The 19572-nt window shown below is 39.6% G+C and overlaps 1 protein-coding gene across 1 annotated transcript; it reads left to right on the top strand.

The window, feature by feature from the left end:
• Positions 1 to 2643: 2643 nt before the first annotated feature.
• On the top strand, positions 2644 to 18884 carry LOC135117569 (spidroin-2-like). The gene is made up of 3 exons (XM_064036981.1): positions 2644 to 2716; positions 17791 to 17940; positions 18064 to 18884. The coding sequence occupies exons 1-3, from the start codon at positions 2644 to 2646 to the stop codon at positions 18882 to 18884; spliced, it is 1044 nt and encodes a 347-aa protein (XP_063893051.1).
• The last annotated feature ends 688 nt before the right edge of the window (positions 18885 to 19572 follow it).

Raw genomic sequence — 19572 nt, 5'->3', positions numbered from 1 at the left:
TACTTTTTTTGATACCTATTTCATAACATTCATTTCTATACATTTCTAGTGTAGTATTGCTCTTGAAGTTCTACATCAGGTGTTCCAGATCTTTGATGTTTATACCTCAATAGAGAGTGCTTATCAGATTGAACAACTTTTGCTAAAACGTCATACCTCTATATGCTATAGTCTAGCTGGGCCCCTGGAGTTCCACATCAGGTGTTTTAGATCTTCAATTTGTATAAGTCAATAGAAAGTGCTTATCAAATTGAACAACTTTTGCTAAAACGTCAAACCTGTATATGGTACAGAGAAGCTGGGCTCTTGGGGTTCCACATCAGGTGTTCCAGATCTTAAAATTTATTATCTCAGCTGAAAATGCTCATCATATGAAACAATTTTTGCCATGGCACCATTTTTGTATGTCTTATAGTTTTGTTGGTCTGTTGGTGTTCTGCATCAGGTCTTCAAGTTTCGAAGATAAATTATAGCCTATATGTTGACCAGGCTTAATACTGATACAACACAGAAAAAATCATTGAAATCCGTTCAGTAGTTCCACAGATTAGCGTGTACAAACAAACAGACATACAGACATACAGACAGAATTTTTTTTTTGGATTTGTGCTCCATTACTGTTTCTAAACCCCACCCAATTATTATTTTTTAAATATATTCAATGTACAGACACAGTTTTTTTACAGATTTATTATATGTATATAGATATATAGATTAATAATGTACAGACACAGTTTTTTTACAGATTTATTATATGTATAGATAATGATTGGTCATTATATATACCTAAGTTGACTAGACAATGTGATAAATTAATCACTTTATCCTGATATTATTCATAATAGCTGGTCAACGTTATCCAAAGTAATAAATATGGTATAACCAACTTACTACTGACAAAAAAGGAGTCATGCTAGATGAGATGGCGGCGGAACGATTGAGAGTAGGGTGGAGACGTGGGTCTGTGGGCAGTGACCCACGTCCCTCCACCCTACTCTCAATCGTTCCGCCGTCCTCATCTAGCATGACTGCTTCGCAGAAGGAGACATGGCTAGAACCAAGAACGGGTGCGGCAGTGCCTCCTCGTGCCAGTAGTACAGTACATTTAGAAGCGTGTCCAGTTGGATATTAAATAAAATGATTGATGTCCACCAACAATCTCTTAACGCCTTCCTATCTGAGTGTTTCATATGAGCTTTCCAATTTGGATGCCTTCCTAACTATATTTTCATCACACTAGGTATCACTTATATATCCCTTAAGTAAGTGACAAAGGTTCAGAAGATACAAAGGTTCTGACTGTTGGCTGACAGGGTCTGAACCGCTACAGGTATGCGACCCTGGACTACTCGAGCTCATCACGCTCCTCTCCTTTGAATGGCAGCAGTATCCTACCCTTCTCTCCCTCACTCTCAAATATCAAGCAGACGCGTCCCGCTAAGGTCCACTGGCAAGGGTGCTGGGGCAGAAAACCTCCACGTAGTGCACCCCTCGGGTGCGGACGCCGGCACCCCTCGGGGCTCTTCCCGAAGGTAGTCGGTGTCCACATGCTAATATTCTAGGCGCAGAGGCGGCCATCACAGGAGGAGTGCAGGTTAATCCTGCAAGGGAGGACGCCCTACGCGAGTCCCTCTGCTGAGCAGAGCGAATACGTGCGAGAGCAACAGCGGGCCCGGTGTGCACTTACCCTTCGTCCAGGCAGGTGGGGGGGATATCCTTCCCACCACCGTTAATCTCATAACCCCCGAGAAGATCATCATGGTCATGTTTCTGATTTTCCAAAAGGGGTCGGTCTCGGCTTAACCGCATAGCCTCTGTAAATAAATCCTACAACCTCCAAGCGGCGGCGCACCGTGAGGAAGGTTGTAATCTCGGTCAATGGGTAGCTTAATTGGTCACTAGTGCGAACCACATACATTTTCTTGCATATAAAGTGTATAACTCGTGTGAACTTTATGGATACGATAAAACACAAAAACAACAACAAAGACGAAAATAGGAAGTGGGATGCGGACACGGATTGCAAGTCCGTATCAAAAAGGACCACAGGGTCAGGCCTTCCTCAAGAGGAAGAAGGATAACCACGGGTCTTCCTCCAGTGGCCGCGGGGCCTCGGCCAAAACGGCCGATAGGAGGCCCGTTCACCAGAGGTCCGCTGGAGCGCCTGGGGGGGCAACATAGGAGTAGCTCATCAGAGCTCTTTCGAGGAGGACGCGTCGGCCCACGGCTCCGATCAGGAGCTTCAGACAGGTCACTTTAAAAAAGAAGCAGGCCAGTCGCGACCTCGCGATTGAGGCCGCCACCGCCTCCATCACCGCCGCAGTGGTGAGCAACATTGGTCTGGCTCCTAAGAGCCAGCTGGGCAAGTTGTACGAATCCGAAATGAGGAGATCCGTAGACGAACTGAAGTCACCGATATAGCCCACCGGATTAGCAAGTTGTAGTGGCAATCTGCAGGCCATATTGCTCGCAAAGCAGATGGCTGATGGGGTCGAAAAGCGCAGCGTAGGACGTCCACCAACAAGGTGGACGGACGACTTTATAAAGGTCGCCGGAAGACGCTAGATGCGGGTCGCTCCAAAAGGTATCTGTGGAAATCAAAGGGCGAGGCCTATGTTCAGCAGTGGACGACCTATGGCAGAGATGATGATGATGAGGGATGACTGGGTTAAGGACCTTAGCGGCTCGGTGACCATCATATCGTCGGCCACCGCTGGTAATCCTTCCCTCGAAGGGGTGAAGAGCGTAAAGGGTTGCGTCGCAGCACGGTTCGGGGAGATAGATTCTCCTCCCCGAGCCGAACTCTGGCCAAGTTCCACAACTTCCTCCTGAAGTTGTCTGTCGTCGTCGGAAGCTACTCCCCCCTCCCTGTGCTAAGTGTTAGGAGAAGCAGCTGGCACACTAGCCGGACGATTACATTTTTTTGCTCGCGAGTGTAGTTTGGCATAATCAGCTGGTCACGAGGTGACCTTTTTAACTTACAAAGTGTCTTAAAAAACACCATCCAAGATCTTGCGTGCTAAGGATGACAGTACCGAGACCCGAAGGCGGGCGGGGACGTAGTTTACACAATAAGCAAATCTCAAACCTTAGACTGTACTCGCATCATGACTCACAACAGTCCCAAAATAATTATGATCACAGATAATCCACCACTAAATCTAGTCAATCGTAATCAGCAAAGAGATATAATAAATTAAACTAAAATAGCTGTTTGCTGGAGAACCACTTCTTCTTCCCAGCAAAAACACAGAAAGTAGAAAGTGGTCAAGGGTGGGCGTTGCAGGAGAATGCGGCTGAAGCTTCCTTTGCACGCTCCTATTTCTCGATCTCTAGAAAAACAATCTAATCTTAGGAGTTTAGCATGATACTGCTTCACATTTTATTGTTTTTCAGTTTTATAAGGCCTTTAAAAATCAGGCCGTCCAAAAATTTCAACAAAAGTTGGTTTCGATCCCAATGAACATAACATTGGCATTCTTCGTTCGGAGACTAGTTGAGTTCTTGTAACGTAACCATAGCGCGATGCAGGAAACGCTAGTGTTGGTGCAGCGCCATCTAGCGGACACGGGCGAACTAAATAATACGCTCGTGAACAATATTAAATTGTGAAATTAGCTATAATTTTTGAGTGTTATTGTCTCTTAAGACGGCCAAAAATGAATCAATGTTTTAAACATTATGGTAAAGTAGTTTTTGTGATAGGTTTTTTTTCTCTATCTGTCTTGGTATGTGTTGTTACAATTATCATATTACATATACCTACAGTCGTGGTCACATTATTAGAGGCACTCCCCAACACGAAGAGAAATAATAAGTTATGGCACTGACATAACCTTAAGCACGGTATAAAATGTGATGAAATTATTATTTTAATTAAAACAAACATTAAATTGTGTTATTTAAATTAAGGACAAAAAATATTTACTTTTTTTAATAGGTACTTTAGATTTAACTCACGATGGGAATTTAACACTAACTTTTACATACGAAAAATAGAAATAGTCCACACACTTTTTTTAAAGTGAGTAAAATATAAATGAGATCTCAAATTAGGTAATAATTTAGGTTTCCTTCATGAAAATTTTTCATTTTGGTACAATCAATACGACTAAAAGAAAAAATTCTGATAAGGAGTATGTTTTAGGCTTACTTTAGGATTGAGAGGTTTTTGGTAGGTATATGCGTCTAGAAATAATACATTAAAAAAATTTGAGGTGCTCAATAGGTCGCCGCCCCGGGTGCCACCCGATGCTACGTCACCACTGTATCAAAGGTGAAAGTTGCTCTGAACAAGTACTGAAAAAATACAATTATTGAAATCCTTCTGTGCAGTTTAGTCAAGGGATACTGCTTCACAACATTTATTGTTTTTCAGTTTTATAAGGCCTTTAAAAAAAGGCCGTCCAAAAATTACTATCCCAATAGGAGTATTCGTATAAAACCCTCTTAAGTCATTCGTAGTTTAGATACTATATAGCTAAGCTCTTGTAACGTAACCATAGCGCGATGCAGAAAACGCTAGATATGAAACAGCGCCATCTAGTGTCACATAAATAAAATCCAGCAATTAAAACGAAAATACCAAAATGTCTATTGTCTCATTGTTATTAACTATAAAAGATGTATATTTTGTTTCAGATATATTTTCCTTGACTTTGTTTTTAATTAAAAACATTTTACTTACACAGAATGAGCTTCGTCTGATTAGTCAGTATGTAGTTGATAACCGCGTATTAGGTTCGCAAAATCATTATACCTATTCTTTAAGGTTAGCTTATTCTTGGATAATAAATAAGAAACATATATCTTTCTTTATCCTGAATATAATTGAACAATTCTAGGCAATCATTTCCGTAAAAGGATGACAACCGTCTTCCTCTACCTCACATAGTTCAGATTGCAAATATTTTATGGTTATTAATGAAGTAATTCATGCAGTCGAAAGCAAAGAGATAACGTGACAGATAATGTAGTTGTTTATATAATTAAGTTCATGTTGGTAGATATGAAGGCTCTGACTGCTGTGCTTTTTAAATAAAAGAAAATGCCTGTTCTAGGTGAAATGTAATTTTAAGATAGGCATCATGTATACAACGTTAAATGTTTAGAAATTACTTACTATATAAACTTCTACGAAAGCTAAAATCAAATATATCAATGTTTAAGACAACGCCATCTATGAGAAGTTTCAAGTAGTGTCCCTGCTGCGCCTACATTATTTTAGTGAGCAACGACACGCACTTGCGTCAGAGCGAGTTGTTATGTTTCGCTAGATGGCGCTGACTTAAGTTAACAGAATGAAATGAACATTGGCGTTTATAGATGGCAGACTCTGTCCCGAATTCTGCGTGCTAAGGACTTTTGTTATTTTATTGAAAAAACTATAAATGGAGATAAAAATGTTATAATACAGTTAGGATTACAATACTTTATATATATAGAAATTGAAACGTGAAACTGTTGATGACAAGCCTTACATGTTTTATATACCTATGATAACAATTAAATGTATTCTGTTTTTATCTATCCTGAAGAGTACCTAACAAAAATAGAAACTATTTTTAAATACGTACTCGAAATTTTTGATACTTATTACTGTAATCCTGTAAAGTTTTTGAAAATATTCTTTGTCTGATAATAACTTGGTTGAGTTATTTCAGGAAACACGTTGTTTATTGCAATTTAACTTCGTCTTTTCAGCATTTTTTGTTTTTAATCAGTTTTTAAGGCCTATGTTGTAAGGGTCAACATAGGCCTGTTCAAAAATTCAGAATTTGCATACTTGTATGAATGAACCTGCACGACAGAGCTTAATACTGATCATTCGAAGCTTCAGACTATATAGATAAGCTCTTGTAACGAAACCATAGCGCGATGCAGGAAACGCTAGTGTTGGTGCAGCGCCATCTAGCGGACACGGGCGAACTGAATACGTCGTAGAGATGTTAGCTCGTGTATAATACAAAATTACCAAATAAGCTTTTATTTGAGTGTTTTTTTTAATAAAAAGATATATGTTATAGTAAAGACATATATTTTTATTAGCACATATAATAAAAAATGGTTATTTACACGTAATGAGCTTTGTGTAACGAGTCAATGGTTGATAACTCTTTATTCAGTTAAAATTATTGTTATTAAGACAAATTGATATTCGTATCTACCTAATGAATATTTAAGATAACCAATTAAAAAAAAATCATGCAGTCGATATTTTAAAAATATATATAACGTGAAATTTAGCATAGTGTTTCGTTTTATATTTCACATTCATATGAAGGCTCTGCAGTAACGGAAAAGATGAAAAGTAGAAGATTGTCATGGTAAGGGCATGTAATGAGGAGGGATGATACGCATGCAACAAAGTGTGTGCTAAGTATGAATGTAGATGGATGGAGAGTAAGAGGAAGACCTAAGAAAAGATGGATGGATTGCCTGAAGGATGACATGAATAGGAAGGGAGTGAGTGTCAATATGACGAGTAACAGGGGAAAACGGAACAGGGTGACATATTGCGCCGACCCCAAATAAAATTGGGAACAGGGCAGGAGGAAAAAGATGAAGGCTCTGCAGTTCGAGTATTCTTTTACTTTTCCTGCATTAAAATAATAAGCATATTCCTATTCAGGTTGAAATATAATTTCAGATAGGCAGAACCAAAAATTTCTGAGTAAACCTGCCACCAATTAAAATAAGTCAAAAGTGAAGACATCATGTTTTATTGACGGCGTTGATAGATGGCAGACTGAGTCCTGAAATATCCTTGAGAGAGAGTTTTTTGCATATATAGGTACAAATGTTATAATAGAGTAAGGATTATTTTATAACGAAATTAAGACGTGAAACTATTGATGAAAGCTTAAAAAGAACTTTTTTGTCAATATTTTTTTTGTAAAATGGCATTTTTTCTCTTTCGATTTGCAAAACTCATTTTTTATTAAAATTACAGTTATGAAGAGATAATGACATATATGTATGCAACACTAGTTAGATTCCTTTAAATAATGGAAATCATTCTATGCGTGAAGTATATACCTATTACATTTCTAGCTTTTTCAAATTGCAGGAGAAATACATTTTTGAATACATTTTTCTATTAAAACTTCATTAAATTTGCAAATACACACTCGTTATTCTCAATACTACAGTTGAGCATAATTTTTGTGAAAAACTAGATATAGTCTATAACAAATATTGAAATCCGCCCTACATGAAACTTTATTCTGTGCAGTTTAGGCAAGGGGTAACGCTTCACAGCATTTATTGTTTTTCAGTTTTTATAAGGCCTTTTAAAATCAGGCCGTCCAAAAATTGCAGAAGACACTATTGGAGAAAACCGTGCTAGGCTCTCTTCGTTCGGAGACTAGTTGAGTTCTTGTAACGTAACCATAGCGCGATGCAGGAAACGCTAGTGTTGGTGCAGCGCCATCTAGCGGACACGGGCGAACTAAATAATACGCTCGTGAACAATATTAAATTGTGAAATTAGCTATTGTCTGAGTGCTTTTTTGTAAAAAGATATATGTTATAGTAAAGATATATATTTTTATTAGCATTACATATAATAAAAAATGGTTATTTACACGTAATGAGCTTTGTGTAACGAGTCAATGGTTGATAACTCTTAATTCAGTTAAAATTATTTTTATTAAGACAAATTGATATTCGTATGTACCCAATAAATATAAATGACTAGCTTCTGCCAGCGGTTTCACCCACATCCCGTAGGAAGTAGCCTGTAAGCCTTCCTCGATAAATGCGCTATCTAACACTGAAAGAAATTTTCAAATCGGACCAGTAGTTCCTGAGATTAGCGCGTTCAAACAAACAAACAAACAAACTCTTCAGCTTTATAATATTAGTATAGATTCCCAATCCTACTTATATTATAAACGTGAAAGTTTGTGAGAATGTATGGATGTATGTTTGTTATTCAATCACGCAAAAACGGCTGGACCGATTTGATTGAAATTAGGTATGTAGATAGGTGATACCCTGGATTAACACATACGCTACCTTTTATCAATACACTACGCGGGCGAAGCCGCTGGCGGAAGCTAGTTAAAAATAAATCATGATTAAACCTGCCACATACCAAATTAAAGGACATCATTTTTCACTGACGGCGTTGATAGATGGCCGACTGAGTCCTGAAATATCCGTGCTAAGAGAGCTTTTGTATTGTTTGCATATACATGTATATACAAATGTTATAAATACCTAGAGTTAGGATTATTTTATATCGAAATTAAGACGTAACCCTATTGATGATAACCTTAACAAGAACTTTTTTGGCAATTTTTTGTACCTCTCTACATGAAACTTTATTCAGTGCAGTTTAGGCAAGGGATACTGCTTCACAGCATTTATTTTTTCAGTTTTATAAGGCCTTAAAAAAGTTAAGACCTGTTCAAAAATTTACAATGGCGTAAACTAGACTTCTTCTAATTCTTCGTCCTTTACAATCTTGGTTCGCAGACTAGTTAAGCTCTTGTAACGTAACCATAGCGCGATGCAGGAAACGCTAGTGTTGGTGCAGCGCCATCTAGCGGACACGGGCGAACTGAATACGTCGTAGAGATGTTAGCTCGTAAATAATATTAAACCAACGTAGCTATTTATGAGTGTTATTGTCTCTTAAGACGGCTAAAAATAACTCAAAATTCTAAACATTACGGTCACGTAGTTTTTGTGACAGGTATTTCTTTCTGTATCTGTCTTGGTATGCATGTATGTAATATGTTTGTATGCAATATATTTAAATGTGTATATTATGTGTGTTATTAAGTCCGTCTTTATTTAAAGTGCAAAAAGTATTTAATAAATAAATTACTGCGATATTTAAACTAAGTAATTTGCGTATTTAGGTGTGTTTATTGCGATTAACACACATTTCGCATTGCTGTAATCAAGCACGTCAATTAAGAAGAGGTCGATCACCTTCTGAAGTTGACATTATAATTAATTTTTTTCATGTAATTGTAAAGAACTCGAATAAAATTTAATTCCGGCCATACTACCAGCATGCAAAATCAATTTTGAAACTTTCATGGGACCGTTCTGTTCAATTTAATACAGAATCTCTCCGAGCGGCAACTACCTACATAGTCTTAATTAGGCTAACTATTAATCAATATCAGTGAGGTATAGTTGGCAAACTTTATAGCGTCGCGGAACATCGTGAGGGTTACTGCGTTGATACCATTTTTTAGGGTTTTTTAGGGCTGTGGCGTTACGCATTTTCCGTGTTTCTGAAGCCGGGATAAAAGTTGTTGGAACATCTTTAGCAGTCGTGACGAGTAGAACCCAGAAATTCTGACGGCCAGTCTTACCAAGGGGTATGGGGTTGCCCGGATAACTGGGTTGAGGAGGTCAGATAGACAGTCGCTCTTGTAACTTGTACAATTAGACCCAGTTCGACTGGAACTCGACCCCTATATAGTTGGAAAAAGGTTAGTCAGATGGTTGGTTTTGTTGCATGATATGGGCTGCTCAAGAGTAAAAGTTCACCAAAGAACGTCCTACATAGATGTGAAGTTACAACTTGATGTTATCGGGCTATACACAACAGGAGTTCCAAGCATTGTGATTGTTTTATGTCATGTTATTTGAAAGACGTGTAGGGGTGAACTAGGTTGCTTGTTCATATTTTATTGGATACAACTCTGGTTAATTGAAATTATGATGCCGCGATGGTAGATAGGAGAATAGAAGGATTTATTAAGATGCACGGTTTTGCAATGTGAAATTGAGTTTGTAGGTATGGCTGTCACTAATTTTCACAAATAGTAGGAAAATACAAAAAATACAAATTGGTGGGAAATTCTATGCGGCTATTCTTATAAAGTTTTACAATACTTTCCTCCAATTATGAACAAAATTCCAGTTCTTGAATCCTAAAACATATTATATACATATATCCGTCATCTTACGATTTCAATTAATTGGAAAGTTTTTGATTTATTGAGGAGTTACTTTGATGTTTTTAGTTTAAATTATTGTAAGGATAATTATCTCTTTGTAGAACGTAGAACAATTATCATTTTACTTAGTCGAGCTGTAGAAAAAGCCGTATTACTAGCACTTGGAAATGAGTTATGCCGTGAATTTATTTACTAACTATGTTATGTTATGTGTGCATATGTTTGAAAAACTTAGAATACTATGTATTACTTTTTGGGATTAATGTTGATATTGATGCTTAGTTTTTTGTATTAGAGTATTAACCTTGAGAGTAAAATAATGGTAGGTAATAATTAATTATATTTAACAGTACCTAACAGGCTATTTTAGTAGAAACTTCCCAAGAAAATCAAGTTTCTAAAACTATTTTTAGTAACCAACATTTTCTTTTGAATTTTGAAAAATTTTTGAAAGTTTTCTATTGTTTCAATATTAGTTGTTTGAAGTGTGGTTTACATGAGTCGGTGTCTTCAATGTTGGTTAATATTCTTATAAGTTTCTTCTGTATTGTAAATAGTGAAGGTGCGTCTGTACTGTTACCCCACAATATTACTCCGTATTTAAGCCAAGCGAATGCGTACCTACGCATAGTATGTTACTATTGATGTTTTGAGGTCTGTTGTTTTACAGTTCCACCAATCTGCTATGGAGTGCATTTTCAGACTCTTTATAGTTGTCAGCCAGGCCGTAAAGCACAATCTTTCTATGGTTGTTTTCCTGTAGAGGTATAATTAGGTATTTTAGAAGCTTCTGTATTTAACTTTCTTAGTTCTTTTTTCAGGTTTTCGTTTTCTGTTTGTAGTTTTTCTAGTTTTAAGTTAATTTTCTCTATTTCTTGTTTTCTTTGGGAATTTTCTGTTGTTAATGTATTTTTTTTATAATCTATATCTTGTTTTAATTCATGAATTGCTTTAAATATTTCTGTGTGTATTGTTTTCTGTAGTTCTTGTATAATGGAGTTATTGTTTTCTTTCATATGTGTAATAATTATTTCACTTAAATCCTGTAGTGTTAAATTGTTTTTTAAAGTAATTTTATCAGGTTTGTCGGTGGGTATAGTATCACCGAAGAAGCTGAGATCATCTGAGCAGATTGTGTCATTGTCTTTTGGCTTTCTTCTTAAAGTGACATTAGCTTCCTCAGGGGGTGTAGATTGACGTTCATTTGTATTCAGTGTTCTAGGCAGCCGCAAAGGCGTATCAGTGTTTCCTGTCTTGGGTAGTTTACAGATACATGTTTGACATTTCCAGGTGTTTTTATTTTCTAGTGTTACCTTTTTAGTGTCCTTGGTAACACCAGCACATTCGAAGTCATATCTACAATTATAGAGAATGCATATAATATTTTCCCTTAAAGGTAATTTTTGTTTATATCCATATAATCCATATCCATAGAAGCCATTTCAAATTTTTAATAGTTGGCGCTTTATTTTTAGTTCAGCTACTTCCCACTAGGGTTTGTAATGGCAGTAGTGTAGCGAATTGATTACTGTTGCCCGTACTAATTTTATCTGTGGGCGGTTGGTAGCACTGTTTTAGTTCGTCTATTCCCCACTAGGGACTGTGGTGGCAGTAGTGTCGTAAATGATTGAATGATATCAGTATTTGATAGTTGGTGCTACAGATTTTTAGTTTGTTTATTCACCACTTGAGGCTGTAATGGCGGTAGTTGCTGAACAAATTATGTTATTAGTTCGTCTATTCGCCACTCGGGTTCACCAGCGCTAGTTGTTGAGGTCAAAGTTCAAAAGGAGATGGCCTTTTCATAGAAAAAAAAAACCAGAATCGACAGCAATGAAATGGTTACCAATAGGTTCTTTATGATAGACCTTTGATGGTGCCAAAAAATCCAGCCTGAAATCCATGGGGTATAGGAGCTATTTCATATTATGGCAAAAATAGGTTATGTTGAATATATGTTGATTTTAAAGATTATTAACATCAAGGGACATAAAAAAGCAAAGTAAACTAACATTATACAAGCCACTAGTAACAACCCCATAGTTTCAGAGTTGGCCTGGTGATTAAAAGGTCTTGTATTTAACCACTCCAGATATGTTTAAGCACCGACCTTACCTATTTGGAGAGGTTTCGCAGTTACATGCTACCTTCACAACTGGCTATGAAATGTTTTTGGAGAAATTGTCTTTGAAAATCGCGCCATGTGACATTGTCAAATATAACAAATGACTTAGCAATGTAAAACGGTCCAATCACGAGTCTGCATTCAAATTCTAACGAACATCAAACAGTAAAAGTAAACTTTTTTGTGAACTAAAATCTTGATCGAAAAAACGTTATAAAAAGAGAACCCCATGGTTTTTAGATGTTTTGAAATACTTTTTAAAATCCACAAATTATACTGAATCCAATCATACATATGAAGTTCCTGTCGACTCTGGGTGTTTTTTTGGCCATCTCCTTTAAATACACTTAACCGCTGTTTGTTTTTGTTTTTTACAATTACTTATTCGTAATTAGGTTTTTAACCCTTGATAGTCAATGGGAGTATGGTAAACACTAAAATATTGAACAAGTATGTCCACTTAGCACTTCTCACTTGTGAGTTTATAAAGTATCTGTTTTCATAGCACTTTTTTCCTTTATTTATTTTTGCACTTATTTATTACATTTTTAAATATTAAATAAAAAGTAAAAAACATTTAAAAATATAAAAAATAGGTTGCCACCGATATCGGGCACAGGGTCCAAGGTACCGGTGGTTAGGGTCCCAGAGACAGAAACCTCCTCACAATACGTGCGGTATCAAGGAGTACTGCCTTCTGAATCAGTCCCTTGATCCAGCCGCCTAACGAGAGCCTCTTGAGGTGTTCGTCGAGGCTTGGCTTGGTTGGCTATTAAACCATTGGCCGTAACGACAATCGGCACAACAACAGCCGTGTCGACACTCCACATGGCGACAACCTCGAGCGTCATAGCACTTATTATTATGTTTCTGGTTTTTTCACTATTCACTAAAAAGTATTCGGAGATAACACTTTCCGAGCTTAATTGCAAGCTAACACATAGTTGGTGTTAGCTCCACTAATTTTTTACTTAAATAACACTTTGTAAATATTTTTTCTGAATTTTTATATACGAGCTTAGTGTTTACACACAAACATACAATTATTCTAGGTATAAGAGTAGATAATCTTGTGAATATCAAGAAAATAAGGTTAATATTAAGTATGTGTTTTGCTACTTCTATCTTTAGCAAATGCATAGGAAGGCAACTATTGGGGTTCCGCAGTGGCGGATTAAGAGTATCCGAGGCCCTAAGCACAGAGCCTGTGTAGACCCCCTATTACTTAAATGGAAATAGAAGGTTGAAGAAATTGACCGAGCGAAGCGAGCGTGATGCACATGTAGTTTCAAATGCGCGAGCGAAGCGAGCGCGAATTTTTTTTCGGACTCGTACGGAAGTAAAATTTATCCCAAACGTACTTAATTTTTTGTTTGTTGACAAATGCAAAAACGGAGGCACATAGTTTCTGAATACGCGAGCGAAGCGTGTACTTTAACTTTTAATTTGTTGACAAATGTAAAACGAGTGACATATAGTTTTGAAAACGAGCGAGGAAATCTTGATTATGTTTTAAGACTCAGAACTAAAATTTCGTAAAGGGCTACATTTCAAACCTTCATTTCTTTCTGTTGGACAAGTAAGATAGATAACGTAAGATCGATAACAACGTCCGCGGACTTAACCGGTGGTCCGCGGACCACTTGGCATGCCTCCAGGCACCACCAGCCCACCACCACCAGGACCACTGATCTAAAGCATCCAAAATTTTCGGATATGTTTGTTATATTGCACTCGTAGTTACAGCGTGAGCTTCCCAACGACTGTACGATAGCGACTTCGGAACGCTATCGTTGCCTATTAATTCTTTGCCCAACGATGAGTAGAAGCCGAAAAAAAATTGTATAACAACTGCACAATTCAAAAAAAAAATCACTGCGATCGTACAACAATCAACAGCACTGCGACCAATCAAGTTTAGAGGCGGGGGTGTATGAAGGGTCACTCCCGAACTGCTCGCGCCTTGTGATTTCGGGTATATTGTGGATGAATCTCGATAAAATGTAGGTATAAAATGAAACGCCAGCAGAGGATGGAGGCCCCTGGAGAACAGGGGCCCCAAGCACGTGCTTGTTGTGCTTATAGGGTTAATCCGCCACTGGGGTTCCGCAACAAAGAAGCGTTTTTGTCAATTTTCTTCGGTTTCTTTAAATGCATGCACCGTGACCGTTTGGCCTTTTTATATGATAAATCATCAAGTATACATAATAATGTTATAATAGAGTAAGGATTATTTATTTTGAAATTATCAATAAGCCCGTACAGTTACCCTGGTTACTTTGTGTTAATAGTTTCGAGTTTCGGGCTCTATGAGATTATAAAAATTAACAACAGTCGTTATGCATTATTAGGTATAAAGACATACTAAAAATTATAATTCCAGCTAACGCAAGTTCTTACCAGATATGGGGGTTTTGGAGTTTGTGTGTCCACACCCGAATGCCACCACTATGGTATCTGTTGTTTTTCAGTATTATAAGGCCTTTACAGTCAAGACCTTTGCAAAAATTTGTCAAAATTTGTCAGACGGATAAATTTTTGAAAGTAGTACCTGGGTAAGGCACTCTTAGTTTGGAGACTATATAGTTAAGCTCATGTAACGTAACCATACCGCGATGCAGGAAACCCTAGTTATGAAACAGCGCCATCTAGCGGACACAGGCGAACTAAGCATTTTGTAGAGATGTTAGTACGTGAACAATATTAAATTGCTAAATCAGCTATTGTTTGAGTGTTAATGTGAAAAGACGGCTGATCACATTATTGAGAAATGTAATTTCTTCTATTATTTGCAAATAAACACTCAGAATTCTTCACATTACAGTCGTGTAGGTTTTGTAATAAGTTACTACAAAACTATAATAGTAAGTGTTTAATTTGACTAAGTAAATGTAAATTGTAGTAGGCATAGGTATAACGAGCCATTTTATTGATGATATGTTGTACATATTTACACCGCCTGAAAAAGGCTGTTAGGCTTAAAAACTTAACAACCTTAATTGTTAGTTAACACGTGTTATACATGTATCTAAAGGAAATAAATAATATAAGTAGGAAAACAAACAAAAGAAAAATTATATTCTAAATATAACATACATCTTTTATAAGTAATAACACCGAAATTATAGAAATTATGGTTATTTCGTTTTAATTGCTAGAGTTTATTTATGTCAAACTAGATGGCGCTGCACCAACACTAGCGTTTCCTGCATCGCGCTATGGTTACGTTACAAGAGTTCAACTAGTCTTCGAACGACTTCGAACTGACTTGGTGAGTTCATCAAAAGAATTTTTCACTTCTCAAATACAGAATGCAATTTTTGGACGGCCTGATTTAAAAGGCCTTATAAAACTGAAAAACAATAAAGGCTGTGAAGCAGTAACCCTTGCGTGAACTGCACAGAATAAGATTTCATGTTGAGAATTTCAGATTTCATTATCTGTAGTATCGAGAATTACGAGTGTGTATTTGCAAATTTTATGAAGGTTCAATAGAAATAACCCATGCGCTAGATAATAAAATAACACATAGAAATATTTCAATTATATATATCTACTTTTTATGTAGCTTCACGAAAAATATAAAAAGCTAGGTATATTGATTTACATTACAAACATAACATAAAAAATATATTTGAAATGTATGTAAATGACTTAAGGCAAATTAAGAACTGTTATCTTTACCCATAAATCAACTTTTAATAGTTCTCGACTTTTCAAAACCAACTTCCAAAGTCAGTTTTTGGAAGTCGGTTTTACTTTTTTGTAAAAAAGTTTTTTTTTAAGTTTAAAAAGCTTTTCAGTGATACAAATAGCTGTCACTATCCGCATAACTGGTAAGTTCTCATCAATACAAATAATATAAGCCGAAATATGAGGTGTTTTACATACCTACACAGTTGTCGAGTTAACTCGACCTTCTCTGGTCTCCATCATCAGGTCAGCTCCAAACCACAAGGTGAAGGACCTTGTTAAGTTTTAAGCCTATGTATGCCTACAACTTTCGAAAGTTGTATTCTATTTCTCAGGGTTTTCATCATCAGATCCTGGCCTGTCTATTTGGCCAACTGGCAGCTATTCCGCGTCGAACAAAAAAAAATTACGTAAATCGGTCTAAAAATCACGGCGTAATCGATGTACATACAACGAAAAAAAGTATCCCTACTAATATTATAAATGAGAAAGTATCTGTATGTCTGTCTGTTACGCTTTCACGTCTAAACCACTGTACTGATTTTAATCTTATTTGGTACGGAGATAGATGACCTTAAGAAAGAACATAGGATAATTTTTATTCCGGACTTTGGAAGAGTTCTCTTGGAAACGCGATATAACCGAACTCGACGCGGGCGAAGCCACGGGCGGAAGCTGGTAAGTATATATTTTACAGTCATAGTGATTAGATAATTATTATACATAATAATGATTGGTCATTATATATACCTAAGTTGACTAGACAATGTGATAAATTAATCACTTTATCCTGATATTATTCATAATAGCTGGTCAACTTTATCCAAAGTAATAAAAATGGTATAACCAATTTACTACTGACAAAAACGGAGGAATGCTAGATGTAGGGTATTGAGAGATGGTAGGGTGATTGAGAGTAGGGTGGAGACGTGGGTCACTGCCCACAGACCCACGTCTCCACCCTACTCTCAATCGTTCCGCCGCCTCCTCATCTAGCATAACTGCTTCGCAGAAGGAGACATGGCTAGAACCAAGGCCGGGTGCGGCAGTGCCTCCTCGTGCCAGTAGTACAGGCACATTTAGAAGCGTGTCCAGTTGGATATTAAATAAAATGATTGATGTCCACCAACAATCTCTTAACGCCTTCCTATCTGAGTGTTTCATAGAATATGAGCTTTCCAATTTGGATGCCTTCCTAACTATATTTTCATCACACTAGGTATCACTTATGTATATATCCCTTAAGTAAGTGACAAAGGTTCATAAGATACAAAAGTTCTGACTGTTGGCTGACAGGATTTGAACCGCTTCAGGTATGCGACCCTGGACTACTCGAGCTCGTCACGCTCCTCTCCTTTGAATGGCAGCAGTATCCTACCCTTCTCTCCCTCACTCTCAGATCCGGAGGAGTAACAGAGGCGTCCCGCTAAAGTCCACTGGCAAGGGTGCTGGGTCAGAAAACCTCCACGTGATGCAATGCGTGTCCGCATGCTAATAGGTATTCTGTCCGGTGGGGCCCAGAGGCGGCCATCCCGGGAGGAGCGCAGGTTAATCCTGCAAGGGAGGACGCCCTACGCGAGTCCCTCTGCTGAGCAGAGCGAATACGTGCGGGAGCAACAGCGGGCCCGGTGTGCACTTACCCTTCGTCCAGGCAGGTGGGGGGTGCCGTTAATCTCGTAACCCCCGAGGAGATTGTCATGGTCATTTTCTGATTTTCCAAAAGGGATCGAGGGTCTCGGCTTAACCGCCTAAGATAAACCTCTGTAAAAAATCGCCAAACATATAAGCGGCGGCGCACCGTGACGAAGGTTGTAACCTTGGCCAATGGTTTAGCTTAATTGGTCACTAGTGCGAACCACACACATTTTCTTGCATATAAAGTGAATTACTCGTGGGAACTTTATGGATACCATAAAATACAAAAAAAACAAGAAAGACGAGTATAGGAAGTGGGATGCGGACACGGATTGCAAGTCCGTATCAAAAAGGACCACAGGGTCAGGCCTTCCTCAAGAGGAAGAAGGATAACTTGGGGTCTTCCTCCAGTGGCCGCGGGGCCTCGGCCAAAAAGGCCGATAGGAGGCCCGTTCACCAGAGGCCCGCTGGAGCGCCTGGGGGGCAACGGAGGAGTAGCTCATCAGAGCTCCTCCGAGGAGGACGCGTCGGCCCTCGGCTCCGACCAGGAGCTTCAGACAGGTCACTTTAAAAAAGAAGCAGGCCTGTCGCGACCTCGCGATTGAGGCCGCCACCGCCTCCATCACCGCCGCAGTGGTGAGTTACATTAGTCTGGCTCCTAAAAGCCAGCTGGCCAAGTTGCAGGAGCAGGTGGCTCGCCTCACGGCCACCTAAGGGTCTCTCCTGGAGGAGAACAGGAGTCATCGGGCGGACCTCGAAAAGAAGCGCGAGCAGTAGGCGGAGCGCAGCGGGACCACTCCGCGGCAATCGCAGTCCTCCCCGGTAGAGAGACAGGTTCTGGCCCTGGTTCGGCGGGAGATGGCGGCCTTACAGGCTCGCTTCTCCGTCCAGCGGCTCAAAGGGCCTGTTATGCGGCTGCGGCTGCAACGGCACCCTCGCCTAGAAGGGGACCACCAAGCGCCCAAGTCTCCAGGCCCTACAAGTGCGCAGATCTGCGCATCCTGGGCTTGGACGACTCAGTCACTACCGAGGAGGTGGCCGCCGTCAGTAGGATGGGTAGGTGCTCCGCCGAAGAAGTGAAGGCGGGCACCATACGTCCCAACTTCAGGGGCATGAGCACCATTACGGTGAGCTGCCCCGTGGCGGCGGCCAAGATTGCTGGTTGGCTGGATGTCGGCGCACCTCGGAGGTCGGCCGCAGCGCCCTCTGCTTCCGCTGTGGTCAGCCCAGCCACAAGGCCGTGGCTTGCAGCGCCACGCCGCACTTCACTGCATGCTGCTGGAAGGCCGAACGAACACCGGGTGGAGAGCAACATCTGTGCCCCACCCGTCAAGACCAAAGACAAGGGTCGGCGGTCCATTGTCGCTACCGCCACCATCTCCGCGGTGGCCACCACCGCAGCTGCCGCGTCTGCCGCCACCCCCAATGCTGCCGTCGCTTCCGGTGCCGTCGAAGCTGCTGCTGCCGCGGCGTCCGCTTCTGTGCCAAACAGTGAAGTGGAGTAAGGCGTGAAGGAGATGGATGGAAAATAAATAAATAAATAAACATCAACCACTGCGTCCGTGCCCAGGACCTGTTGCTCCAAAGCATGGCGCAATGGGCGAGCCGTACTTTCATACATCACTGGGAAGGACTTCCCAGTGATGACTACTGACGACATACCTCAGTGCCTCAAGACCAAAGTCTTCAACCAATGTGTGTTACCAGTGATGACTTACGTCACTTTACGTCACGTGGTCTCTCACTATCGGTCTCATCTGAAAGCTCAAAGTCGGTCAACGAGCTATGGAGAGGGCTATGCTCGATGTTTCTCTACGTGATCGAATCCGAAATGAGGAGATCCGTAGACGAACTAAAGTCACCGATATAGCCCACCGGATAGCAAGTTGTACTGGCAATCTGCACTCGATATTGCTCGCAGAGCAGATGGCTGATGGGGTCGAAAAGCGCAGCGTAGGACGTCCACCAACAAGGTGGACGGACGACTTTACAAAGGTCGCCGGAAGACGCTAGATGCGGGTCGCTCCAAAAGGTATCTGTGGAAATCAAAGGGGGAGTCCTATGTTCAGCAGTGGACGACCAATGGCAGAGATGATGATGATGAGGGATGACTGGGTTAAGGACCTTAGCTTACCTTATCGGTCGCGAGAAGGCGCCCGGGTGTCACCACTGTGCGGGACAGCCCCGAAGATA

This window comes from Helicoverpa armigera, chromosome 1, assembly GCF_030705265.1.
Source record: "Helicoverpa armigera isolate CAAS_96S chromosome 1, ASM3070526v1, whole genome shotgun sequence".
Lineage (NCBI taxonomy): Eukaryota > Metazoa > Arthropoda > Insecta > Lepidoptera > Noctuidae > Helicoverpa > Helicoverpa armigera.
The sequence above is the reverse complement of the archived record's forward strand: the minus strand, read 5'-3'. Positions and strand labels throughout refer to the sequence as shown.

What these genes read in the sequence shown, in the direction of transcription:
- LOC135117569 (XM_064036981.1), top strand. Translation starts at nt 2,644, where the DNA reads ATGATGATGATGAGGGATGACTGGGTTAAGGACCTTAGCGGCTCGGTG. An exon ending in CATATCGTCGGCCACCGCTG is followed by an intron (nt 2,717 to 17,790) that starts GTAATCCTTCCC and finishes GTCTTCCTCCAG; the next exon opens with TGGCCGCGGGGCCTCGGCCA. An exon ending in CGACCAGGAGCTTCAGACAG is followed by an intron (nt 17,941 to 18,063) that starts GTCACTTTAAAA and finishes GCCAAGTTGCAG; the next exon opens with GAGCAGGTGGCTCGCCTCAC.